Consider the following 27,521-nt stretch of genomic DNA (forward strand, 5'->3'; position numbering starts at 1 on the left):
ATATCATATGATCCAACTCTTGGAGACAATGACCGTCTGTCTGTCTGTATGTCTAGAATGATGCCCTCACCCACTCTAGTGCACAAGATGTGAGCAGATTTTAGTACAAAAGACCATGAAAATATATAAAAGTTCTTCCAATAAATGTTTTCTTCCAAGAGTTGTAATAGCTTTTTAAGAGCCCAAGTCTGAATACTGACTTTTCTGTGATGCATTTTCAGATAAGAGCGTCAAGAGAAGGCTGTTTTAATACTGCAAGCCTCAAATATACGGTGTCCATATTAGGACAGCCTCAATCTCGGCCCAACACTGAGGCTATCCTAATAGGGACACTGTACTGCATGAGGCGGTTGGATTCGTTTGCACCTCGGGACTGAGAAATCTTTGGTCAACGTTATCACGCTAGCATAATGCAACATCCAGAAACAGCAACGATAGGAGAGGAACAGAACCACACATACAACATCAAACAATAACTTATATCCATCAAGTTCACAATACTTAGAAAACTTTTTTTTAAACAAAGATCTTTACAGACCACAGTCCAAAGAAACGAACGTACGCCACACCTCTAGAATGTTACAGACGCTTTTGATTGGAACGATACGTGTAAACTCACAGGGAAAGTCGACGATAACTACCAAGAAGAACACCGAAAATATTTAACTTGTTATAGTTGATAACCAGTGGTGTAAAGTACTTACGTAAAAATACTTTAAAGTACTACTTAAGTAGTTTTCTTTTGGGGGGGGGGGGGGGGGGGGGGGGGGGGGGGGGGGGGGGGGGGGATCTGTACCTTACTATTTATATTTTTGACAACTTTTACTTTTAATTCACTACATTCCTAAAGAAAAAAAAATGTACTTTTTACTCCATACATTTTCCCTGACACCCAAAAGTACTTGTTCAATTTTGAATGCTTAGCAGGACAGGAAAATGGTCCAATTCACGCACTTATCAAGAGAACATCCCTGGTCATCCCTACTGCCTCTGATCTGGCGGACTCTCTAAACACAAATGCTTAGTTTGCAAGTTATGTCTGAGCTTTGGAGTGTGCCCCTGGCTATCCGTACATTTTAAAAACAAATGGTGACCCCTGGTTTGCTTAATATAAAGAATTTGAAATTATTTATACTTTTACATTTACTTTTGATATTTAAGTATATTTAAAACCAAATACTTTTACTCAAGTAGTATTTGGGTGACTCACTCGAGTCATTTTCTATGAAGGTATCTTTACTTTTTCCACCACTGTTGATGACTGGAGATAAGTGTCACTTGAACAGTATGTGATTTAGAAACTGGCAGGTGATCCTAAACTGGATGCGAGTAAATTATACTAGACTGTAAGGCAAACTATTTAGAATTAGTGCATAGAAATAAAAGAGCTAGAGAGAGGGGTTGAGATGCACAACGTTTTAAAAGATGATGCATGATTTTTAAGTGTTTTAAATCAAGACAAAAATGAATGATGGGAAAATGACTTGTCAATTTCGTGTCCAAAATAAATTGTTGTTTTTCTACATGTACCATCAATAAATATCAATTTAAAATAACATATTTAAAAAATGTTGGCAGGGGAAAGGAAACATAATTAGTTGAAAATGAGTGTCCAAGGAATGGAATGCAGAAGGTCTTCATGTGTACCTCAGAACAATTTCAGGTTGCTGAACTTGATATACCTGGAGAAATCCACTCAACATTCAGGGAGATATACTGTCCTGTAACATTTGCACAAAAAAAGCAGATACAATCTGCCATAACAAAGAAAAATACAGCTGGATTCTACAATCCCAAGCTCACTACAGACATTGCCCCCTAAAAAACAATGGATTTTTTTTCAAAAAGTGCTAACCTGTTAGCCTGCTAGCCTGTTCTGGTGTCAAATAAACAAAGACTAAAGATTACAGTGAGAGTGAATCAGGGTCTGTGTGAGCTGAAGCTCGGGCAAGGCCCTACTCCTGGTCTAGAGTGGTGCCGCCGCCACTGCCAGTCAGGTTGCGGTGCAGGTTGGGGTTCTGGCTGTGTCTATTGCGGCTCCGTACTGACGAGAACGTGGTGTCGCAGCCTGGGACTTTACACTTGTGCAGCAGGCGCAGGTGGACAGTCTTGTAGTGGGCTCTGAAAGTCCCCTTGTTGCTGTATACCTTCTGGCACACGTGGCAGGTAATGGGTGAGCCACCTCCGCCCCCCTGCGGCCCCATCTGTCCTCCCCCCCCACAGCCCAGGGTCCTGTCCCCGCCCAAACTTAATCCTTCCCCAACGGGGACTCCTAGACCAATCCCGTCGCAGCTTTCCCCATCGCTGTCTTCCTCCATTGGCAGAGGCTCCTCCTCTAGCCCCTCCCCTTCCTCGCTGCCTGCCCCATCCGAGTCCCAGGAGGAAGGGGCGCTGCCGCCCCCACGAGGAGGTACAGACGATGACGTACTTAGGTCCAGTACCGCCCCCTCCTCCACCCCTCCTCCTCCTTCCAGTTCCTCTCCTGCATTCTCCCCTGTCCTTTCGTCGGCCATCTTGCTCATGGGGAAGACCAGGCCCATGCGGTTGTGTCCTCTGAAGATGACGGACGTCTGGCTGCCTGTGTCTCTCTGGAGCTCTCTATCCCTCTGGAGGTCTCTCAGGTCCTGGCGGTAGTCCAGGCTGACAGGGTCTTTGTCCCTGCAGAGGGAGGCTGGGGAGTAGAGGGAGCGGGGTGATGGGCTATACAGGTCTTTGGTCAACAGCTTGTGGTGGAGGTTGAGGTTGGAGCTGTGCCTGAAAGACACAAAATGTAGGAAAGGTTGTTCCTTGGTTGGCGTTTTTTCAAAGGTACCTTTAGCAATTGTTCTATCTTTAATTGACTATTCATCTCTGTTAAATAAGTCTGTAACTGACGTATATGTGGTTGCTGCCAGTTTGGTGTGGTTTTATTAGATCATCTGAAAAGACATACTAACCATAACACTTCAACAGAACCTCTGACATCGTATGCTTAAATATCCTATATTATGCTAGAGAATGACAAATCCCTTTCATAAATCGCTGACAGACTATACAACTAAATGACAGACTATTAACTGACTGATGTGTGTTTGTTCTCTCTCACCTGTCTCTGCTCCTGCGGGAGGGGAAGGCAGCGTTGCAGCCAGCCACCGTGCACATGTGCATCTCCTTCAGGTGCACGTTGCGGTAGTGCATCTTCACACTGTACTGGTTGTTGAACGTCTTGCTGCAGATCTCACAGTGGTGTGGAAGGTCATCCCTGTCCAGTGGCCCCTCCTGAGAGTCCATACGAGACTGCAGGAGGCTAGAGTTGGTGTAGTCTTCCATACAGCCCTCTGGTTCATCCTTCCCTCTGTCGCCTAGTCTGAACACACCGCCGTTGGTCAGTCGGTGGTCCATGTCGTCGCACGGCTTGTCTTGATGCCGGGAGGTTGGTTGGTCGCCCTCCTCTCCCTCTGTCTCTGTGTGGTCTCTGCTCAGAGAGAGGCTGTGGTTCTCTCTGTGGTTGAGTTTTCCATCATAGGGGGATGAGGCGCAGGTGATCATACCTGTCTCTGCCTGCCGGGATCCCTCTTCTTTTTCTTCTTCATCCTCCTCTTGTTCCCTGCCTCCACACACATCTCTCTCCGGGCTGTGGGACCTTGGCCGCTTCACCTCCTCCCTCTCCCCTCTCTCTCCAGCTAGAATGACTCCTCTCTCCTCTCTTTCCCTCTCCCTCTCTACACCCATCTGTCTCGTACACAAATCCCCTCCTCCTCCTACCCCTCTCTCACACTCCTCCTTGTCCCTGCCCTGTATAGGGCTCATGTCCTCTGAACCGCTGTCCTCCCCCATCCTTCCCTCCCTCTCTACCGCTTCCTTCTCGATCTTGATGGGCATGCTCGACTTCCGCGACTTCTTCTTGGGCACAGGGTCAATGATGGCACCGCAGGCGTCTGGGGCGGTGATGGAGGTAGATTTGAGGGGAAGCGAGGAGGAGAGGACAGTGAGGGAGGGGAGGTGTTGGCCGGGGCTGTTGGCCAGCTCGGCAGGGGTCACCAGGCTCCGGTAGAAAGGCAGCACAGGCTGCACTGTCTTCAGGTTGGGGAAGAGGATGCCGTGGCCCAGGTGCCCCATGCTGGGGAAGGAGCTGCTGTGGTGCAGCTTGGTGCTGCTGGTGGTGGAGTCCACATGACTCACCATGTAGCTGGCAACTGACTTCTGGCTGTCGGGGGACGAGGTCAGGGACACCGGGATGGATGAGTGGGGGTATTCAGACCGCGGTTTGTCGCTTGCCTCGGAGTCTTCGTCGGCCGAAAGGCTCCCGCCGCCTCGCAGGTCCTTGTCGCGGTTGTTGCGGTTCATGGGCATGTGCAGGCGCGGGTTGGGGTTGGCACTGTGGCGGTTGCGGCTGCGCAGCGAGCTGAACACCATGTTGCAGCCGTCGATGGTGCACTTGTGCTTGATCTTCAGGTGCACAGCGTTGTAGTGGATTTTCAGTGTGCCCTTGTCGTAGAAAGTCTTGTCGCACGCACTGCAGTACACACGGCCCTTCTTGAGGCTTCCTCCCCCGCCTCCCCCGTTCCGGTCCATGGATTGTTGGAGCTTGCTATCCGGGGACATCTGGGTAAAGTCAGAGTTCATCATGGAGGGTGTGCAGGGTGTGGAGCGGCCGTCCGAGTAGTTGTCACTGGTGGGGAAGTCCTCAGCCTCCATCTTGGGTGTGGCCGAGAGGCCGTCCATAGGGTTGTCTCCACCCCTGTCCAGGTCAGAGGTGAATGAGGCGGAGCTAGAGCCCACCAGGCTGTTCTCGGTGGGAGGCGGCCCGGGGAGGGGGAGGGCGTTGGGGTTCTCGTCCCCCCGTCTCTGCCCCTGCTCCATCTGCCCCCCTTGCTGCTGCAGCGCCCCCAGTGGCGACCCCAGGAGAGGCGCTGGCACGGAGCCCAACAATTGAAATGGCAGCATAAACGCCATACTATTAATAAAGTTCTCAAAGTGGTGCGCTTTGGACGAGCTCAGTTTCTCCACCTTGGGGGTCAGGATGTTGTTGGTGGTGGCAGTGCGCGGGGTGCTGCGCTCGATGAAGGTGCGGATGTCTGAGTTGGTGCGGGTGCTGGGGACCAGCACGGCCTGGCCCTCCTTGTCCTGCAGGGCCATCAGCTCCACAATGGACTTGGTCTCACCGAAGCGGAGGAACTGCTGCAGCGTAGCAATCTCCTCCTCGAACGTCATGATGGCCCAGCGGTCCAACACCTTCCCTGCTATGTCCTGGAGAGGGTGTGAGGGAGGGAGGGGGGAGAGGGGAGGGGGAGGAAAGGAGGGTGTGAGGGAGGGAGGGGGGAGAGGGGAGGGGGAGGAAAGGAGGGTGTGAGGGAGGGAGGGGGGGAGCGGGGAGGAAAGGAGGGTGTGGGGGAGGGAGATGGGGGAGAGGGAGAAAAGGAGAGGGGGTGGGTGGAGAGCGGGCAGGGGGAGGAAAGGAGGGTGTGGGGGAGGGAGATGGGGGAGAGGGAGGAAAGGAGAGGGGGTGGGTGGTGAGCGGGGAGGGGGAGGAAAGGAGGGTGTGGGGGAGGGAGATGGGGGAGAGGGAGGAAAGGAGAGGGGGTGGGTGGTGAGCGGGGGAGGGGGGAAAGAGAGTGAGAGAGCGAGAAAGCGATTGATATGCAGAGAAAGAGAGAGAGCATTTCATCATTAGCATTATACATCTGTATTAAGCTCTATTCCTGTATATTCACACACCAAGGACGCTATGAAGTCATCTAAAACACAGACTGACTGTGTCTAAATAGGTGTAGGGTGAACTTGCCCTTAGACACAGATCTTGGGTCAAATGAGCATTTTCCCCACTAATGGCTAAGGTGAGGATTGGGGGAGGGGAAGTTGATCCTAGATCTGTAGTTAGGGGAACTTCACCCCAGAGCGTCTTAATAAAGGGTTCAGTTGTAAAGTTAATGCAGAGAGGAGGGAGCCCTCATTACAGCGCTGCCTTTCATCTTGCCTGTCATTTCTCTTCATTTAAGTCACGTGGATTTTCCCTCTATCCATCAGCATCAGAGAGGACATGTGCACACACATACATACAAATTAATGAATACACACACACACACACACACACACACACGCACACGCACGCACACGCACGCACACACACACGCACGTCAGGGTGGAGTGAGATCAGAGAGGAAGGAGAGAGGAGAATGAGGTTCCTCCACCCGGCCCAGTAGTAATTACATAGGAGTTGTGGTGTCTGTGAAAGTCAGACCGCGGCCTCTTCATACAGTAACCATGATCAATATTTCATCACACAGCATTCGCTTGGCTCTGCCTGTCGAGGATTCTGACTCTGTGTTCACCATTAGAGGAGCTAACATTAAATGCAGAGAGAAAGCTGAATAGTTGATGACGGACTAATCGAAGTGAGCAGCGGTTGGCTGACACTGACTGTGTGCAGGGTGGTTCAGCCTAGCTCAAGTTTGAGAGGGAAATCGTGGAACTAAATAATATTTACAAATCTCACCTCCATCAGTCTGGAGACCTCCAGAGAGGAGGATGAGGAGAAGAGGAGCGTTCCTATAGAGAATCTTTGTTTCTCCCCCTCTCTCCTGTGTTCCTCTCTCTCCTCCTCTCTTCTGTCCTCCTTTCTCTCCCCTCTCCTTGTCCTAAAGTAAGAAAGAAGAGCCCCCCCCACCTGTAGGACGTATCCTCGGATGTAGTCCTGTAGGGTCCAGTCCAATGCGTTGAGGATCTGGATGACCTCCTCTTGTTTCAGGACACTGAACAGCCTGTCCAGCAGGATCTTTAGTCTGACTGGGATTGCCTGGGTCCCGTAGAGCATCAGGCTGCAGATGTCAAAGACCACGTTAGAGTGGACGATCTCCACCTGGCTGCCCTGGTACATGTGGTGCAGCTTCAGCTTGCTCAGAGCTGCAGGAAGACGGAGGGGTGGAGGACGCACAGGAGTGAGTCGAGAAAACACAGGCGAACCCACACACACACAGACATGAATATAGAAAACAGCCCCCCCACCCCCCCACACACACACAGACATGAATATAGAAAACATCCCCCCCCACACACACTGACATTAATATAGAAAACAGCCCCCCCCCCCACACACAGACATGAATATAGAAAACAGCCCCCCCACACACACAGACATGAATATAGAAAACAGCCCCCCCACCCCCCCACACACACACACACGAATATAGAAAACAGCCCCCCCACCCCCCCCCCCACACACACACACAGACATTAATATAGAAAACAGCCCCCCCACACACACACAGACATTAATATAGAAAACAGCCCCCCCCCCACACACAGACATGAATATAGAAAACAGCCCCCCCCCCCACACACAGACATTAATATAGAAAACAGCCCCCCCCCCCCCCACACACACACACAGACATGAATATAGAAAACAGCCCCCCCACACACACAGACATGAATATAGAAAACAGCCCCCCCCCCCCACACACACACACAGACATGAATATAGAAAACAGCCCCCCCCCCCACACACAGACATGAATATAGAAAACAGCCCCCCCCCCCCCCCCACACACACACACACACAGACATTAATATAGAAAACAGCCCCCCCCCCACACACAGACATGAATATAGAAAACAGCCCCCCCACACACACAAACATGAATAATGACACACCTACCACCCACCCCCATTCCCACACCCTGATAGAAATGTACACTAAGTAAAGTAACAATTGAATCTGTGCTTACCGTGCGCTACCCATCCATGCTTGCAGTGCTCACACAGTCTTTTCTTCAGTTTCCCAGGTTTGAAACTATCACAGGTACAGTTCACCAAGGTGCAGCAGATCGCCTGGCAGAGAGACAGAAGTTCAGATGGTCCAGAAAGCAAAAAGAGTGTGGCTCACAGTTCCCCTACATCTCCTCCACACAACAATTGCGTCAAAAACAAAAGTTAACTTACTACGTTACCCACAATGCACTTCAGTGTTTTAAAGCTATACCCCTACTTTACCAACACCAGGCATTCCGATCATTCCATTTGCGAATCCTGCCTCATATGTAGTCATTCAGACTACCTCACATAGTGTACAAGTTTAATAAATGTCAACTACTTTCAGTGGAATTCCAGACTAACTCATCATTAGCAGCAGATAACATCCCCAAATGTGGGAATTGCCCCAGAGCATCTGTACATTTCTCTGGCCTTGGAGCTAGCAAGTGAAGGCTCCCCTGAGCCGTCCCGACTAAGGTCTGGAGGGGAGGAAGTAAAGGTAACACTGGGTTCCATTAGAGAGCCACAAAGGACAAAATAAAACAGTGTTAACTCAACTTCGGTTTTCAAGTACCACTAACAACACACATTTCTGTTCAAGCCCCTCACTAGTACACCTGATTCAACAACTCAATTAATCATCAAGTCCTTTAGTTAGTTGAATCAACTGTGCTGGACTAGAACTGTTCGGGGTTCTTTCTCAACCAGAAGTTGATAGTTGAGAAACACTGACATAAAACACAGCTGAACTCAGGAGAAAGGGAAAGTATAACAATAGATTAACCAGGAGAAGAAACCAATATGCAGTTTGATCACATGGAGAACACTACCTATCATTCACTTCTACAGGGAAATACACATTCAGCCTCAACCAACGGAAACAGCTTCTCTTCCCACCTAGAGCTGAGGGAAACAGATCCACTATGTTTCACAGGGAGGGAGTTATCTTTTGTACATTAATAAATGCACAGCCTTACACCTCTCTCTCTTCTGGATGTATAGCGGCAGAAACAGAGATTGCCTGCAGTCATCTGTTCTCCCATTGTGAATAAATCATCCCTGCCCTGGGATGAGCAGTGCATGTGAGAGAGATCAGGCAAGCTTCTCACACTAACACACAGCAGTGCTGCGGGCCTGTTCTCCCCATGGTAGGATCATCTACATCAGGCCTGCACTGTTCTCCCCATGCTAGGATCATCTACATCAGGCCTGCCCTGTTCTCCCCATGCTAGGATCATTATAGATCCAAGATGGCGTAGAAGTCAGACATCTTTGTCCTGTCGTGTCCCATGTATATATCTTTTTATAGCTTTTTCTTCACATATCCTTTTTTATATTTTTCTAAGCCTCAATTTCAAAATACTCTTCAGCAACCCGCCTCACCCAATGTGGTGTGGATCTGCTTTTTCTAAAGTATGTTTCTTTACTTCGGAACCGGAATCCCCCAACAGAAGCTAGCCAGCTAACCTGCTACTAGCTAGTAGTCAGCTAACCACTGCTAGCGGTCATCAGCTAGCCAATTTGCACAACGTGATTCAAACCAGAGCATACCGGACCTATTTTCTCTCCATATCCCCGGATTTGTATCGCAGCTAGCTAGCTGCAATTCGAGTAGCTACTCCTGGCTGTCCTGAAGCCTGGCTGTCCTGAAGCATCTCCTGACTAGCTGAAGAGGTCCATCAGCCACTCTACAATACTTATTTTGCCAATTGGCTCGGACCCCTTTTACTGCCGGTACGTACAGAGCTCCTTCACGACTGGACTACCGACGTAATCTGCCCGAGGGGGTTTTCAACTGGCTCCTATGTCGCGACGTCCCCTGAATGCCCATCTGCTAGCCACGGCCCGCTAGCAGTCTAGAGCATATCGGACTGTTACCTGAATATGTCCAGCGGCCAATTTCTTGGGCCACTATACCTATTTTGCCAATTGGCTTGGACCCCTTTTACTACACGAAGCCCTGCTTATCCATCACGACTGGACTACCGACGTAATCTGCCTGAGGGTTGTCCCCCCCCCTCCCCCTACCTCATTCGCAACGTCCCCTGAATGCCCATCTGCTAGCCTGCTATCCGTGGCCCGCTAGCTGTCTAGAGCATATTGGACTGTTAGCTAAAGAGATCTATCGGCCAATTTCTTGGGCCACTATACCTATTTTGCCAATTGGACTGAACCCCTTTGCTACACAGAACCCAAATACTCCATCACGACTGGTCTATTAGACGTAACTGCACGAGGAGGCTATAACAGACTACCTCCATCACAACGTCCATCTAAGGCCATTCTGCTAACTTGCTAGCCCCGGCCCGCTAGCTGTCTGAATCACCGTGTCTCCAACCAGCCTAACTACTCACTGGACTCCTATGATCACTCGGCTACACATGTCTCTCCCTAATGTCAATATGCCTTGTCTATTGCTGTTCTGGTTAGTGATCGTCTTATTTCACTGTAGAGCCTCTAGCCCTGCTCAATATGGCTTAACCAATCCTTTAGTTCCACCACCCACACATGCGGTGACATCAGCTGGTTTAAATGTTTCTAGAGACAATATCTCTCATCATCACACAATTCCTAGGTTTACCTCCAATGTATTCACATCCTACCATACCTTTGTCTGTACAGTTTGCCTTGAATCTATTCTATCGCGCCCAGAAAACTGCTCCTTTTACTCTCTGTTCCGAACATACTAGACGACCAGTTCTGATAGCCTTTAGCCGCACCTTTATCCTACTCCTCCTCTGTTCCTCCGGTGATGTAGAGGTTAATCCAGGCCCTGCAGTGCCTAGCTCCACTCCTATTCCCCAGGTGATCTCATTTGTTGACTTCTGTAACCGTAAAGCCTTGGTTTCATGCATGTTAACATTAGAAGCCTCCTCCCTAAATTTGTTTAATTCACTGCTTTAGCACACTCTGCCAACCCGGTTGTCCTAGCCGTGTCTGAATCCTGGCTTAGGAAGAACACCAAAACACCTGAAATTTACATTCCTAACTATAACATTTTCCGACAAGATAGAACTGCCAAAGGGGGTGGAGTTACAATCTACTGCAGAGAGAGCCTGCAGAGTTCTGTCTTACTATCCAGGTCTGTACCCAAACAATTCAAGCTTCTACTTTTAAAAAATCCACCTTTCTAGAAACAAGTCTATACCATTTTGCTATAGACCACCCTCTGCGCCCAGCTGTGCCCTGGACACCATATGTGAATTGATTGCCCCCCATCTATCTTCAGAGCTTGTGCTGCTAGGTGACCTAAACTGGGACATGCTTAAAACCCCAGCCATCCTACAATCTAAACTTGATGTCCTCAATCTCACACAAATTATCAATGAACCTACCAGGTACAACCCCAAATCCGTAAACATAGGCACCCTCATAAATAGCATCCTAACCAACTCTCCCTCCAAATACACCTCTGCTGTTTTCAACCAAGATCTTAGTGATCACTGCCTCATTCTCTGCATCCGTAATGGGTCTGTGGTCAAACGACCACCCCTCATCACACTCAAATGCTCCCTAAAACACTTCAGTGAGCAGGCCTTTCTAATCGACCTGGCCCGGGTATCCTGGAAGGATATTGACCTCATCCCGTCAGTAGAGGATGCCTGGTTATTCTTTAAAAGTGCTTTCCTCACCATTTTAAATAAGCATGCCCCATTCAAAAAATTTAGAGCCAGGAATAGATATAGCCCTTGCTTCACTCCAGACCTGACTGCCCTTGACCAGCACAAAAACATCCTGCGGCGTACTGCATTAGCATCGAATAGCCCCCATGATATGCAACTTTTCAGGGAAGTTAGGAACCAATATACACAGGCAGATAGGAAAGCAAAGGCTAGCTGTTGTCCAGACCTGCCACAGGGTTCATTTCTCAGGCCGACTCTCTTCTCCGTATACATCAATGTCGCTCTTGCTGCTGGTGATTCTCTGATCCACCTCTACTCTGACGACACCATTCTGTATATCTCTGGCCCTTCTTTGGACACTGTTAACAAACCTCCAGACGAGCTTCAATGCCATACAACTCTCCTTCTGTGGCCTCCAACTGCTCTTAAATGCAAGTAAACTAAATGCATGCTCTTCAACCGATCGCTGCCCGCACCTGCCCGCCCGTCCAGCATCACTACTCTGGATGGTTCTGACCTAGAATATGTGGACAACTACAAATACCTAGGTGTCTGGCTAGACTGTAACATTTCCTTCCTGACTCATATTAAGCATCTCCAATCCAAAGTTAAATCTAGAATTGGCTTCCTATTTCACAACAAAGCATCCTTCACTCATGCTGCCAAACATACCCTCGTAAAACTGACCATCCTACCGATCCTCGACTTCGGTGATGTCATCTACAAAATAGCCTCCAAAACTCTACTCAACAAATTGGATGCAGTCTATCACAGTGCCATCCGTTTTGTCAAAAAGCCCCATATACTACCCACCACTGCGACCTGTACGCTCTCGTTGGCTGGCCCTCGCTTCATACTCGTCGCCAAACTACCTCATCCCAATACTGTATTTATTTTGCTCCTTTGCACCCCAGTATCTCCACTTGCACATTCATCTTCCGCACATCTATTAATTCCAGTGTTTAATTGGTTTATTGTAATTACTTTGTCACCATGGACTATTTATTGCCTTACCTCCCTTATCTTACCTCAATTGCACACACTGTATATAAACTTTTTCTACTGTATTACTGACTGTATGTTTGTTTATTCCATGTGTAACTCTGTGTTGTTTTATGTGTTGAACTGCTTTGCTTTATCTTGGCCAGGTCGCAGTTGTAAATGAGAACTTGTTCTCAACTAGCCTACCTGGTTAAATAAAGGCTCCCCATGCTAGGATCATCTACAGCAGGCCTGCCCTGTTCTCCCCATGCTAGGATCATCTACAGCAGGCCTGCCCTGTTCTCCCCATGCTAGGATCATCTACAACAGGCCTGCCCTGTTCTCCCCATGCTAGGGTCATCTACAGCAGGCCTGCCCTGTTCTCCCCATGCTAGGATCATCTACAACAGGCCTGCCCTGTTCTCCCCATGCTAGGGTCATCTACAGCAGGCCTGCCCTGTTCTCCCCATGCTAGGATCATCTACAGCAGGCCTGACCTGTTCTCCCCATGCTAGGATCATCTACAGCAGGCCTGACCTGTTCTCCCCATGCAAGGATTATCTACAGCAGGCCTGCCCTGTTCTCCCCATGCTAGGATAATCTACAGCAGGCCTGCCCTGTTCTCCCCATGCTAGGATCATCTACAGCAGGCCTGCCCTGTTCTCCCCATGCTAGGATCATCTACAGCAGGCCTGCCCTGTTCTCCCCATGCTAGGATCATCTACAGCAGGCCTGCCCTGTTCTCCCCATGCTAGGATCATCTACAGCAGGCCTGCCCTGTTCTCCTCATGCTGGGATCATCTACAGCACCAAAGAGGTGTCCTCCACACCTGGCCCACCAACTCCATGTCAGCCAATCATATCCTGGCCATAAGACCCTTTACACAACACAAAGATGATGCCTCTGTCTCTGGTTGTTGCCCAAATGGCACCGTATTCCCTTTATAGTGCACTACTTTTGACCAGGGCGCATTGGAAATAAGGTGTAATTTGGGATGCAACCTCTAATTTGGGATGTTTCCCACTAATGGTCCTTATCTCTCAGGACAAGCACTCAGCAGCAAGTGTGTGTGTGAGAGATTCTAGTCACTGATGCTACTAGTGCTGTTGCCCTGTGTGTGTGTGTGTGTGTGTGTGTGTGTGTGTGTGTGTGTGTGTGTGTGTGTGTGTGTGTGTGTGTGTGTGTGATGCTATCTGATGTTTTGTGTTTCCTGCTTGCTGTACAGTGCTGTGTTAAGTGGTTGGGTTGAGAGAGAGCAGTAGAGTGACTGGGCTGAAACAGAGCTCTCCAGACCACCACTACACAACACTGAGTCAATCACAGTTCTCCAGACCACCACTACACAACAATGAGTCAATCACAGTTCTCCAGACCACCACTACACAACACTGAGTCAATCAGAGGCCCAAAACAATATTTCACACACTTTCATTCTCTGAACGAAGCATATTGTATTCCAGGGTTCTAGGTTTTACATTCCAAAGTGTGTGTACATGCTTGTGTTGATACTCATTAGATTGCGTTGAGAAGTTGGTGTGAAAGTGATTAATAAGATTCCGTTTCACCTGACGGTAAGAATCAACATTTTATGTGTCATAAAAATAAGTGTATAAATCACAGCAACAAACAGGGTTTCCGTAACATCAACAAGAACAGTATGCATGTCATTTACCACTAGCCGATTACTAACTAGCATCCCTTGAGAAGAGTCATCAGAATTGTGATCAAAGCGACCTGTGTTAGCACTACACGCCACCCCCCGTGCTGCGCTAGCACCGCTCTCTCTCTCTCTCCCCTACCATCTATAATGTATCAACAGCATGTGTTAGCATACATGAGTAGCATGCTTAATGGTTAGCAATTACTGCTGCTGTAGCACTAACCCCCTCAACAGGGGAGGAGGAGGAGACTGTCTACCTCGCTCTTAATTAATCACACAGTCAACTCCTCCCACTCGTTCGTCAGCAGGGCTGGGTTCCATTCCAAAATATGTCCCCTTGTTCTCTTCCCTTCAGTCTGACAGGACAGGATATGTTAGAGTAAAATGGAGGAAACCGGTTAAAACGTGCTTGAACTACTCAGTCATCTCAGTTATTTTAGATGTACAATGGGGAGTGAACATAGACAGATGGGAGACCACAACTTTCTGGAATGAAATGCAGCCGATTAACGCTCCGATGCATCCTTCCTGTTCTCTGTCCTCTCTTTCTATTTCTTTCCTTCTCTGTCTCTGTCTTTTATCCTCTCGTCTCCTCAGTCTCCCTCTCCTCCGTCTCCCACTCCTCAGTCTCCCTCTCCTCCGTCTCCCACTCCTCCGTCTCTCTCTCCTCCGTCTCTCTCTCCCGTCTCTCTCTCCTCCGTCTCTCTCTCTCCTCCGTCTCTCTCTCTCCTCAGTCTCTCTCTCTCCTCTGTCTCTCTCTCTCCTCCGTCTCTCTCTCTCCTCCGTCTCTCTCTCTCCTCCGTCTCTCTCTCTCCTCCGTCTCCCACTCCTCAGTCTCCCTCTCCTCCGTCTCTCTCTCTCTCCCTCTCCTCCGTCTCCCCGTCTCCTCCCAGTCTCTCTCTCCTCCGTCTCCCCTTCTCCTCCCAGTCTCCCTCTCAGTCTCTCTCTCCTCCGTCTCCCCTTCTCCTCCCAGTCTCCCTCTCCTCCCGGTCTCCCTCTCCTCCGTGGTCTCCTCCTCCCAGTCTCCCTCTCCTCCGTGGTCTCCTCCTCCCAGTCTCCCTCTCCTCCGTGCTCTCCTCCTCCCAGTCTCCCTCTCCTCCGTGCTCTCCTCCTCCCAGTCTCCCTCTCCTCCGTCTCTCTCTCTCTCCCTCTCCTCCGTCTCCCCGTCTCCTCCCAGTCTCTCTCTCCTCCATCTCCCCTTCTCCTCCCAGTCTCCCTCTCCTCCCGGTCTCCCTCTCCTCCGTGGTCTCCTCCTCCCAGTCTCCCTCTCCTCCGTGGTCTCCTCCTCCCAGTCTCCCTCTCCTCCGTGGTCTCCTCCTCCCAGTCTCCCTCTCCTCCGTGCTCTCCTCCTCCCCGTCTCCCTCTCCTCCCCGTCTCCCTCTCCTCCCCGTCTCCCTCTCCTCCCCGTCTCCGTCTCCCTCTCCTCCCCGTCTCTCTCTCCTCCCCGTCTCTCTCTCCTCCCCGTCTCTCTCTCCTCCCCGTCTCTCTCTCCTCCCCGTCTCTCTCTCCTCCCCGTCTCTCTCTCCTCCCCGTCTCTCTCTCCTCCCCGTCTCCCTCTCCTCCCCGTCTCCCTCTCCTCCCCGTCTCCCTCTCCGTCTCCCTCTCCTCCCTCTCCGTCTCCCTCTCCTCCGTCTCCCTCTCCTCCCCGTCTCCCTCTCCTCCCCGTCTCCCTCTCCTCCCCGTCTCCCTCTCCTCCCCGTCTCCCTCTCCTCCCCGTCTCCCTCTCCTCCCCGTCTCCCTCTCCTCCCCGTCTCCCTCTCCTCCCCGTCTCCCTCTCCTCCCCGTCTCTCTCTCCTCCCCGTCTCCCTCTCCTCCCTGTCTCCCTCTCCTCCCCCTCTCCTCCCCGTCTCCTCCGTCTCCCTCTCCTCTGTCTCCTCATCTTCAGCTGATCTTCTCCTGTGGGACTGAGGTGACGTGGAAGAACCTCTTGGTCACCTCCGACCACCATAATCCCATCATTACAGGGCCCAACCAACACGGCCCAATTACACTAATCCCATCACACACAGGCACACACACAGTCTTATGTGCTCACACACATGCAAACGAATGAAGGCACGCCTGCACACACACAAAGACACACACACACACACACCCCTTTGATGTTTCCTCTAGTGTACAACTCAATCTGTTCCTCTGGACAATCAAAGTGCGCACGCACACAGAAGCACACGCAGCAGGCATTGCTCCGCGTAGTCCTCCCTGTCGTTCATTTGTCTTAATTAGCTATTCATTTCTTCATTAGTCCCTGAGATTAAGAAAAAAAACTGTCACTTTCACAGACCACCGCTGGGCTGGCTAAGTCTGCTGCTGTGACCATGACCGAACGGACAGACAGACCAGCGCTGGGCTGGCTAAGTCTGCTGCTGTGACCATGACCGAACGGACAGACAGACCACCGCTGGGCTGGCTAAGTCTGCTGCTGTGACCATGACCGAACGGACAGACAGACCAGCGCTGGGCTGGCTAAGTCTGCTGCCGTGACCATGACCGAACGGACAGACGGACCACCGCTGGGCTGGCTAAGTCTGCTGCTGTGACCAAGACCGAACGGACAGACGGACCAGCGCTGGGCTGGCTAAGTCTGCTGCCGTGACCATGACCGAACGGCCAGACAGACCAGCACTGGGCTGGCTAAGTCTGCTGCTATGACCACGACCGAACGGCCAGACAGTCCAGCGCTGGGCTGGCTAAGTCTGCTGCTGTGACCATGACCGAACGGAATAACAGACGGACAGACGGACTCTGGTAGAGTTAATGAGTTGTTAGATCAAGGGTGATATAGTCACAGTCAAAGTGTCATGATTTATTGGTTATTCAGTTTGATTTCTGAATACTTGGTCATTGTCATGATCACAGAGGCTTTTATTTAGTTATGCATTTATGATCAACTTGATTCAGACAGGAATGGGAGCATGTTTTTATTCACAAATGGATCGTTCGTCTTCCACAGTCCACAATGTCAGGATAACACTAATTAACACTTTAATGAGAAATCTCCATAAACTACCATTAACACCAGTCTCTACAACTTGGGATGGAATATTTTCCTTACACAATATTTCTGACAATCAAAACACTGTGCAGGATTGCTGAATTCTGGTAACTTTCCCCAAATTCCCAAGAATCCCAGATATCTTGATTGGAGGATTCCCTGATTTCGTGCTTATTCCCTAGCAATTCGAGGAATATTCCAACTTGGAATTCTGGAGAACCTAGGAATTTTCCCTGAATTGTGCAACCCTACAGTGTCTACTTGATTTTCAGAAATACCTTAAGCGAAAATTTACGTCCAAAAATATAGAGAATGGCTACCCTATAGACCACACTATTAATCTTCACAAAATCATTGGCGGATGCAGAAAGGAAGGAAGAGCACCAGAAAGTGGAATGGAAACTCTTCTCATCTCCTGTCTCTGTCTTCACGCTGGTGTTAATGCTGTCACTCAGCACCTGGATCTACTGGGCCACAGGGTGGGAAATGGAAAGCAAATGTCTCAGAGTCTCTATCCATCCCCCCCTTCGCCTTTCTCTAGGTGCTTTTGTCTTTCTCCCTCTTTTTTCTCTCTCATTTTCAATCTCTCGCTCTACGTGGGGTTGGCTCCTTTTCTCTCCCCCAAGTGGAGATTTTGTATTTCTCTCCACATTCGTAAACAAAATAAAACTATGCAAATTTCTGTCTTTATTGGCCAAACCAGCAACTTCAGTGCCTTTGGGAATTATTCAGAAGCCTTGACCTTTTCCACATTTTGTTACGTTACAGCCTTAACTTAAAATTGATTTTTTTTTAATTCCTCAGCAATCTACACACAATACCCCACAATGACAATGCGAAAAAAGCTTTTAGAAAATGTAGCAAATGTAATAAAAAATAAAAAACAGAAATACCTTATTTACATAAGTATTCAGACCCTTTGCTAACAGACTCAAAATTCAGCTCCGGTGCATCCTGTTTCAACTGATCATCCTAGAGATGTTTCTACAACTTGGAGTCCACCTGTGGTAAATTTAATTGATTGGACATGATTTAGAAAGGCACACACCTGTCTATGTAAGGTCCTACAGTTGACAGTGCATGCCAGAGCAAAAACTAAGCCATGGGGTAGAAGGAATTGTCCGTAGAGCACAGAGACAGGATTGTGTCGAGGCACAGATCTGGGGAAGGGCACCAAAACATTTCTGCAGCATTGAAGGTCCCCAAGAACACAGTGGCCTCTATTATTCTTAAATGGAAGAAGTTTGGAACCACCAAGACTCTTCCTAGAGCTGTCCGCCCAGCCAAACTGAGTAATCGGGGGAGAAAGGCCTTGGTCAGGGAGGGGACCAAGAACCTGATGGTCACCCTGACAGCGCTCTAGGGTTCCTCTGTGGAGATCGCTGCAAAGGTGCTTCAACAAAGTACTGAGTAAAGGGTCGCTGTAATCGCTGCAAAGGTGCTTCAACAAAGTACTGAGTAAAGGGTCTGAATACTTATGTAAATGTGACATTTCAGGGGGGGGGGGGGGGGGGGGGTTGTGTAAATTAGCAAAAATGTCTATAAACTTGTTTTTGCTTTGTCATTATGGGGTATTATGTGTGGGGGTGACATGTTTTCTCTCTCTGTCTGTCTAATTCAAGGGGCTTTATTGGCATTGGAAACATATGTTTATATTGCTAAAGCAAGGGAAATGGATAAACTAAAGTGAAATAAACAATAAAAAGTGAACAGTAAAAATTACTAACAAGTTCCAAAATAAGAGACATTTCAAATGTCATTATTTCTCTCTCTCTCAATTAAAAATCTGCTTATCTGAGAGTCAGGAAGGGAGTGAGAATCGGGTGAGGCTGAGAAAGGCTGAGAAAGCAGCAGCAGCAAACCATGACACCCCAAACCTGGGTGATAACATGGGTCTGTCGGTGTGTGTGTGTGTGTGTGTGTGGAAAATACCTCTCCACACACTGACTCAAACCCACAGAGGGGAGGATATGGTTGAGCAGAATCACAGAGAACATATTATAAATCATCAAGCTATGAAATACTTTGCGTGAGCAAACTTACAAGAACTATTTAATCAGATGGAATAGGGCATTATTGGAGCTGGAGTTGCTATTCTATTAAAAAAAATAAAGTAATTTTGCTCACGCAAACGGTTTCTTAGTGTGAGGATCAAGTCTGCCAACATGTTGTACACTTCATAGAGGTTTAATGGAGGTTTCATTTCATCATGTTTCATTGACAGTGATTCAGGGCAAATAAAACAAAACTTCCTCTAAACACCCATGCAGGCCAGAGTGTTAAATCATCCAGTATATCAGTTATTCACTATATACAGACCCATGCAGGCCAGAGTGTTAAATCATCCAGTAGGTCAGTTATTCACTATATACAGACCCATGCAGGCCAGAGTGTTAAATCATCCAGTAGGTCAGTTATTCACTATATTCAGACCCATGCAGGCCAGAGTGTTAAATCATCCAGTAGGTCAGTTATTCACTATATTCAGACCCATGCAGGTCAGAGTGTTAAATCATCCAGTATATCAGTTATTCACTATATACAGACCCATGCAGGCCAGAGTGTTAAATCATCCAGTAGGTCAGTTATTCACTATATTCAGACCCATGCAGGCCAGAGTGTTAAATCATCCAGTAGGTCAGTTATTCACTATATTCAGACCCATGCAGGTCAGAGTGTTAAATCATCCAGTAGGTCAGTTATTCACTATATACAGACCCATGCAGGCCAGAGTGTTAAATCATCCAGTAGGTCAGTTATTCACTATATTCAGACCCATGCAGGCCAGAGTGTTAAATCATCCAGTAGGTCAGTTATTCACTATATTCAGACCCATGCATGCAGGCCAGAGTGTTGAATCATCCAGTAGGTCAGTTATTCACTATATTCAGTGTCTGGGAGTTCAGGGTCTATGTCCCTAGTGGAACCTTAGTTCTAATGTAGTGCACACAGGGCCCTGTTCAATAATAGTGCACAATCCAGGGTCTCAGAAATGGTCTCCAGTCACTTCTGCGTCACAGCCATAACATCCTTGACAGAAACATTTAAATTGTTCCTCTCCGGCTCGTAAAATAAATCCTGCCATATGTCCATAATATCCACACTGGTTTGGTTTATAGAGTCAACAGCAGTCAGTGGTTCAGAGCAAGACGGGAGGGAAGGGAACAGCTGTGGGGTGTGACAGTGTGTATTGACTGGGCCATGTTGGAATCATTTAGTGGAAAGCAAATCAATTAGGAGAGGATTGGTGCAGATTGCCACACAATGTGAAACTAGCTGTGCCTGTGCCAAGATGGTAAAGACGGGAATGGAATGGGATAAGAAATTCAACTGGCTGGCAAGGAACTGAGTGTACTAAACATTAGGAACATTAGGAACTTTCCTGATATTGAGTTGCACCACCTTTTGCCCTCAGAACAGCCTCAATTCCTTTGTGTGGTGAACCATTCTTGATACACGAGAAACTGTTGAGCGTGAAAAATCCAGCAGCGTTGTAGTTCTAGACACTCAAACCGGTGCGCCTGGCACCTACTACCATACCCTGTTCAAAGGCACTTCTTTAACCTGTCTCCTTCCCTTCATCTACACTGATTGAAGCGACATCAACAAGGGATCATACTGTAGCTTTCACCTGGTCAGTCTAAGTCATGGAAAGAGCAGTGTTCCTAATGTTTTGTACACTCAGTATGTGTATGTAGTATATTTATGGAGGATCTCTCTCTCCCTCTCTCATTTCAAAAGTGATAATGTACACAGACCTAATGCCCATTGTAGACCTACAGTATGTAGGATTATATTTTTTAAAATCTGAAATGTGCAGAATTGTTTTTAAAGTTACAAGTTAACATTAAACAATCTATACGTGTTCGGTAAGAGAAATGCAGAGAGTGTTGGGCAAAACAATTAAGCAAAACTTGAGTGTAATGTTTCTGTTCAAATCTCTTCATATCATTTAACGCATGACACCATAAAAAATGGATAAACCACATCACCTATCTGCATCAAATAAGACGCACTTTTAATTTGAAAGACATTTATTCAGATAAGCTAGAAACATTGTTCGAATCTATCACATTTATTGATACAGTGCAAAAACATCTATAAAAACCCAAGATATAGCACAGTGAAACCATCTGTAACAAACACGGACACACATATTTTCCTCATATCTTCATTCCAGGCCAAAACTGCAGCCAAAATACAGAGCAGCCTGGTAGTACCAGGAACTAAGAAAGTCCTGCAGAATTCCTCTAATAAAACACACAGACTAGCACGGAGCAGCTACAGGAAATAGGATTTAGGAATACAGCAGTCTAGGAGGTCGCTGTGTGTAAAAAAAAACTACCTGCAGCACTAAAACAAGTGGTCAAAAACCAGGAGCTAAAACCAGGAGCTAAAACCAGGAGCTAAAACCAGGAGCTAAAACGAGAAGATATAAACCAGTAGCTAATGGTTCACAGACAGAGGACTTCCTGCTTCTGAACATCTCAGTGTGTGTGAGTGTGTGTTACACATGCACAGACCATGGCCACATTCATAAATCATACGCCACTGAAACACATGTACGGCTGTGTGGCAGTTATAACGCTAAGCTAATTGATGACAAGTGTTGAGCTACTTAAAACAGACTGATATAAAGCTGTTATGTATGTAACACGACCCAGTGTGAACTTGAACACGTACGTCATCCCCTCTAAAATAAAAATAGCAGTAGTATTTCCGTGGAGTGTTTTTAAAGGAATGACCCTATATCACAAAGTGGCTGGGAAAACTGTGAAAGTCACCCACCCAGTTAAAGGACATCTCCTAGACATGTTCACCAGCCTTTCTATCTGACACACAACTCACTTGGTTTGAAATCCAATAGCCCCATTTTAGACTGAAATAAAACTTCTTTTTTTTTTTACAGGATTCTGCTTTAAAAATAGGTTCAAAGATGAAAAGTGAGAGTTTGAACTCCTGTCCTAAGAGTGAAATGTGAGAGCAAAGCATGAGAAGCTAAGGCTCTGCTTGTGCAAGTAGTGACAGGCTATGCTTTAGCCTATTAGGAGTCAATGGAGACCAAAGACAGCGTGAAAAACTCATTATTCCTCCTAATTCAGCAGTCAATCACAGAGCAAACACACACACACACACATGCAAGCACACACACACTGCCAGTTTCAACACAACACCTGAAAACAAAAAGTTACCTGAATCTCCATGAAAAGTGGGTTAGTCTCGTCTACATAAAAAACACAAATCACAGATGAAGAAAAAGAAAAGCCACAACTTTTATTACTGTCTCCCCAGCAGTTCTAGCCACCCGTTAGAGGAGAGGAGAGAGAGACATCGAGAGAGAGAGATAGCTGTGGGAGAGTAGCGGCGGCGAGAGAGAGAGAGAAAGAGAGGGAGCGAGGGAGTGTATAGTAAATGAGAGGAACATGTTAGTACACTGCGTCGGAGAGAGTTTAGCTCCCAGCTACGCTCTGATTAATATCATATCTCCCCTCTCTCTCTCGCCTGCCTCTTGACAATCTTGTCACATCTGGCTGACAAATCCTCACAAGCCTCTCGGTGGCAGCGCAGGGCTGGGGTGGAGAGGGGCTCAAGGGGGCTGTAGGAGGGGGGAAGGCTGGGGCGCAGAGGGGCGGATCACGCCCTGGGACTGGCTGGAGGGGGTGCAGGCTGCAGCAGAAGCCCCTCGCTGACGGACCATCATGAAGCTAATGAAGCTGACTGGGCTGGCAGGCTGCAGCCGCTGCACACACACACACACACACACACACACACACAGCAGCCCAGCTCAGAGGAGCCCAGCCCTGCTCTGTTCTGCCCCGGGGCCCTACAGCACTGAGACACACACTCACACCCAGAGAGAGAGAGCGAGAAAGAAAGAGAGAGAGTTAAGGAGAATGGGAACCAAGGGAAGAGAGGGAGAAAAATAGAGTACGAGACAAAGAAGGAAGAGACAGAGAAACAGAGAGATACAGAGAGAGAGAGAGAGAGAGAGAGAGCGAAAGAGAGAGAGAGCGAGAGAAAGAGAGACAGGGAGAAAGAGGGAGAAATAGAGACAGAGAAAGAGACACAGAGAGGAAGAGAGAAACAGAGAGATACAAAGAGAAAGAGACACAGAAAAAGAGACACACAGAGAGGGAGAGATACACAGAGAGAGTCACATTATCATCCCACTCAGTTCAGAGGGTGAGGTGGAGCCAGTTCAGAGAGAGATAAGTCAACAGCCAGCTCACTAACACAGAGCCAGAAATCTGTTTTCAATGGTTCCACTGAACATGTCAAGGAAATAAAAGGCATTTTCAAATACCATGGAGAGTAACTTGGTTGGCCTTGTTTTGTAATGATTAGATATGAACTCTGTTTAGAAACGATGTCTGTTTGTCTACATGCCTTATTAATGCACATCCAAACATCTTATTCTGTAGACTGAAAGCATCTACCTGCATCTACCTGTGTCTTTTTACCTTTATTTAAACAGGGAGTCACCATTGAGACCAGGGTCTCTTTCACAAGGGAGCCCTGCATATACAATTCATAAGACACAACAATCAAATCAAAATCAGATACAATGTAAAACAAGTCGTTAAAATACACCACAACACAAATATTCAAGAAAAACAGTTACATTCCACAGTATGAAGGTCCCCAATCAATATTTTCAATTGCCTGAGCGGCACCAGAACATCCAATTGTAATATATTTGGTACTTGGTTCCAGCAATGAGGTGCTTTAAAACTAAAAGCGGATTTACCTAGTTCGGTGGAGACCCGAGGAACCTCAAGCGTTAACCAAACCTGTATCTGGTGTTTCTATACTTTAACAACAAAGTTAGGTAAGTTGGAAGCTTGTGCAGGAAAGCTTTCTAAACAAAAAGAGAGTAATGACGTGCTCTACGGGACTTTAATGAGGACCAGCCAACCTTTTGATACAGGATGCAGTGGCGAGTATTAAAACTGTCCCCTGTAATCAAAAATAGTATATGCTTCTATGTCGTGGCTTCAATATCATTTAGAGCAGTGATGTTTTTAATGAATAACCCATTCTTCTAGTGTGTCAAACATGTCTAACAGCCAAAGGATTCTGAGTGAGTCCTATTATTAAGTTATTTTCCTCGATTTACATCAGATATGACAGGTACACAACTGTTACCAAAACAGGTAAATGAAAGGACGTGCCACTGTAATTGCTATGTAAATGTGGTAGCACTTAACTGTGTCACTTTACAAGTTGATCTAATACATTTGTCGTATAATTATGCTAGTAACAACTATGTGTTAATAACATATTTTATAACAAAAATGGCTCATGTTCAACAGAACACTGTACCAGTGACAGAAACACGCTGAATACTGGGTACAACATACATTTGAATATTAAAATTAGCAATATTAACTTAAATAAAATAAACAATATTCAGGCCAAAAAAATGATATTCATCACAAAGAACTGTGGTAATGATACAATGCTGTTACTGTACAAACCAGTCTTGGATCAGATGGGACATATTGTGTTAAAAGAAGTCTATTGGAGAGTTCATTCTCTATCACAAAAACAAGGAGGAGATAGAAAAACACCAAGCAAGGCCATGTGAGTCGATAACAAAGACGGTATTAAATCTGCCGAGAAGCTTGAAGGACCTCTGTTTTTAGTTCTATATTCACCTGAAAGAAGTTAATATAATCAAGATTCCATTAAATACCTGTCACCTAGATTTAAAGGTCAGAACACAACACACATACACACTCTGCAGAACAAGATGTGGTTGTGGTGTGTTGTTCACACCTCCAAACACAGAGAGACAGAGAGAAAGAGAGTGAGTGTTTGCGCCTAACAGCACCACACAGACACTTGTGCTAATTGTTACATTATGGCTGCAACAAAACATTAGGCTGCTCTTAAATTACATTCCACTAGTGAGTGGCCAGAAGCCAGCACACATAGAGACAGAGAGAGGCAGACGGGGCTAAAGCAAGCATGCCTTAGCAGTCTTCTGTACAGGGATACACAGCAACAGACTGAGCATGCCGTAGCAGTCTTCTGTACAGGGATACACAGCAACAGACTGAGCATGCCGTAGCAGTCTTCTGCACAGGGCTACACAGCAACAGACTGAGCATGCCTTAGCAGTCTTCTATACAGGGCTACACAGCAACAGACTGAGCATGCCGTAGCAGTCTTCTGCACAGGGATACACAGCAACAGACTGAGCATGCCGTAGCAGTCTTCTGTACAGGGATACACAGCAACAGACTGAGCATGCCGTAGCAGTCTTCTGCACAGGGCTACACAGCAACAGACTGAGCATGCCTTAGCAGTCTTCTGTACAGGGATACACAGCAACAGACTGAACATGCCTTAGCAGTCTTCTGTACAGGGATACACAGCAACAGACTGAGCATGCCTTAGCAGTCTTCTGTACAGGGCTACACAGCAACAGACTGAGCATGCCTTAGCAGTCTTCTGTACAGGGCTACACAGCAACAGACTGAGCATGCCGTAGCAGTCTTCTGTACAGGGATACACAGCAACAGACTGAGCATGCCTTAGAAGTCTTCTGTACAGGGCTACACAGCAACAGACTGAGCATGCCTTAGCAGTCAGTCTTCTGTACAGGGATACACATCAACAGACTGAGCATGCCTTAGCAGTCTTCTGTACAGGGATACACAGCAACAGACTGAGCATGCCTTAGCAGTCTTCTGTACAGGGATACACAGCAACAGACTGAGCATGCCTTGGCAGTCAGTCTTCTGTACAGGGCTACACAGCAACAGACTGAGCATGCCTTGGCAGTCAGTCTTCTATACAGGGCTACACAGCAACAGGCTGAGCATGCCTTAGCAGTCTTCTATACAGGGCTACACAGCAACAGACTGAGCATGCCTTGGCAGTCAGTCTTCTATACAGGGCTACACAGCAACAGACTGAGCATGCCTTGGCAGTCAGTCTTCTGTACAGGGCTACACAGCAACAGACTGAGCATGCCTTAGCAGTCAGTCTTCTATGCAGGGCTACAGAGCAACAGACTGAGGGAGAGAGAGTGCTGGGAAACACAGTAGTAATGAAACAAATGACAGGACCACTAAATAAACCCTCCACTGGGATAGACCAAATTACAAGCAGCACCCAGTTAGAATAGAACAGAATGGAAACTTCTGTATATACCAGCACTAACTTGGAAATGAAGAGAAGCAACTGTATAAATCAGCAATTCATTCAAATTAAGGAATAGCTTAGACAAACACACAAAGGTCCCGTGTGGCTTAGTTGCGGATTGTGGGTTCGATTCCAATGGGGGACCAGTATGAAAATGTACGAAAATGTATGGTCTGGGTAAGAGCATCTGCTAAATGACTAAAATGTAAATATTGAGTTTGAATAGAATATAACCATGTGGATAACAAGCCCTGAGTTGCAATATAATAGAACCATGCCCTAACTAGCCCTGAGTTGCAATATAATAGAACCATGTGGATAACTAGCCCTGAGTTGGAATAGAATAGAAACGTGGATAATGAGCCCCGAGTTGGAATATAATAGAACCATGTGGATAACTAGCCCTGAGTTGGAATATAATAGAACCATGTGGATAACTAGCCCTGAGTTTGAATAGAATAGAACCATGTGGATAACTAGCCCTGAGTTGGAATAGAATAGAAACGTGGATAATGAGCCCAGAGTTGGAATATAATAAAACCATGTGGATAACTATCCCTGAGTTGGAATATATAACAGAGGAGGGCCTGTAGTCATATTGTCAGGTTAAAACAACTTCCTGCCTGGTTGGCTGCTTTAAAGTTCCTCCTTTTGTTTTAAGGGAGTTGCCGCAGTAAGTAAGCAGCGTCTTATGGCAGGTAAGGACAACCTCTACCTCCCTCAGCAAGCATGGACACAGCCCGGCCAGGACGCAAACATCAATCACCAAATGATTCACGTGGAAAACCGAGACGAGAAATGATCTAGAAGTTACTGAATGCAAACCAGGCGCATTCTGTGAATAAACATGAATAATGACGGCATCAGCAAACGCTGGGAAACGACAGCGCTACAACGACACACGTTTTTCTCATTTCTACCTCAGGAGCATGTAGCAAGATTTGGCTAAAGGAGAGAAAAGAGGAGAAGAATGTGGAAAAGAAATAAGACAAGATGTTTCTCACCTCAGCCATTGTCATTAGAGATAGGTTTCCAGGGTTACCGTGTAGTTTGCCATTCCCTGCGAGTCCTACAAAAGAACTGCCTCCAACTCTCCCGTCTGAACAAGTACTAACGCAAAAGAGCCATCACACGCCAGCACTCTGTCACACACACTCATACACACACTGTCACACACACACACACACAGAGAGACGACACACACACTGTCCTCAACGCTCACACCACATAAAAAAACAATAAACGTACTACTCTTACTCACACACACACACACCTTTTTTCCACTCTCTCTTCCTATGTTGCTGAGGACTGGCTCTAAACTACTCAAGATGTGCTCTGTAGAGTGTGTGTGTGAGTGTGTGTGTTGAAACCGGGCAC

General features: G+C 47.3%; 1 protein-coding gene across 2 annotated transcripts; it reads right to left on the reverse strand.

Moving 5' to 3' along the window:
• Positions 1-1,130: 1,130 nt before the first annotated feature.
• bnc1 (basonuclin 1) lies at positions 1,131-27,521 on the reverse strand. 2 transcript variants are annotated; one of them, XM_036981189.1, is made up of 5 exons: positions 27,149-27,521; positions 7,707-7,809; positions 6,476-6,882; positions 3,086-5,229; positions 1,131-2,754 (listed from the first exon to the last, which is right to left on the reverse strand). In XM_036981189.1, exons 1-5 carry the CDS (start codon positions 27,161-27,163, stop codon positions 1,956-1,958), a joined length of 3,468 nt encoding a protein of 1,155 aa, XP_036837084.1. In that variant the 5' UTR covers positions 27,164-27,521; the 3' UTR covers positions 1,131-1,955. The 2 variants fall into 2 exon arrangements, with proteins under 2 accessions (XP_036837084.1, XP_036837085.1); XM_036981190.1 differs by having other exon boundaries at positions 6,647-6,882; positions 27,149-27,517.

Source organism: Oncorhynchus mykiss, chromosome 6 (assembly GCF_013265735.2).
Source record: "Oncorhynchus mykiss isolate Arlee chromosome 6, USDA_OmykA_1.1, whole genome shotgun sequence".
NCBI lineage: Eukaryota > Metazoa > Chordata > Actinopteri > Salmoniformes > Salmonidae > Oncorhynchus > Oncorhynchus mykiss.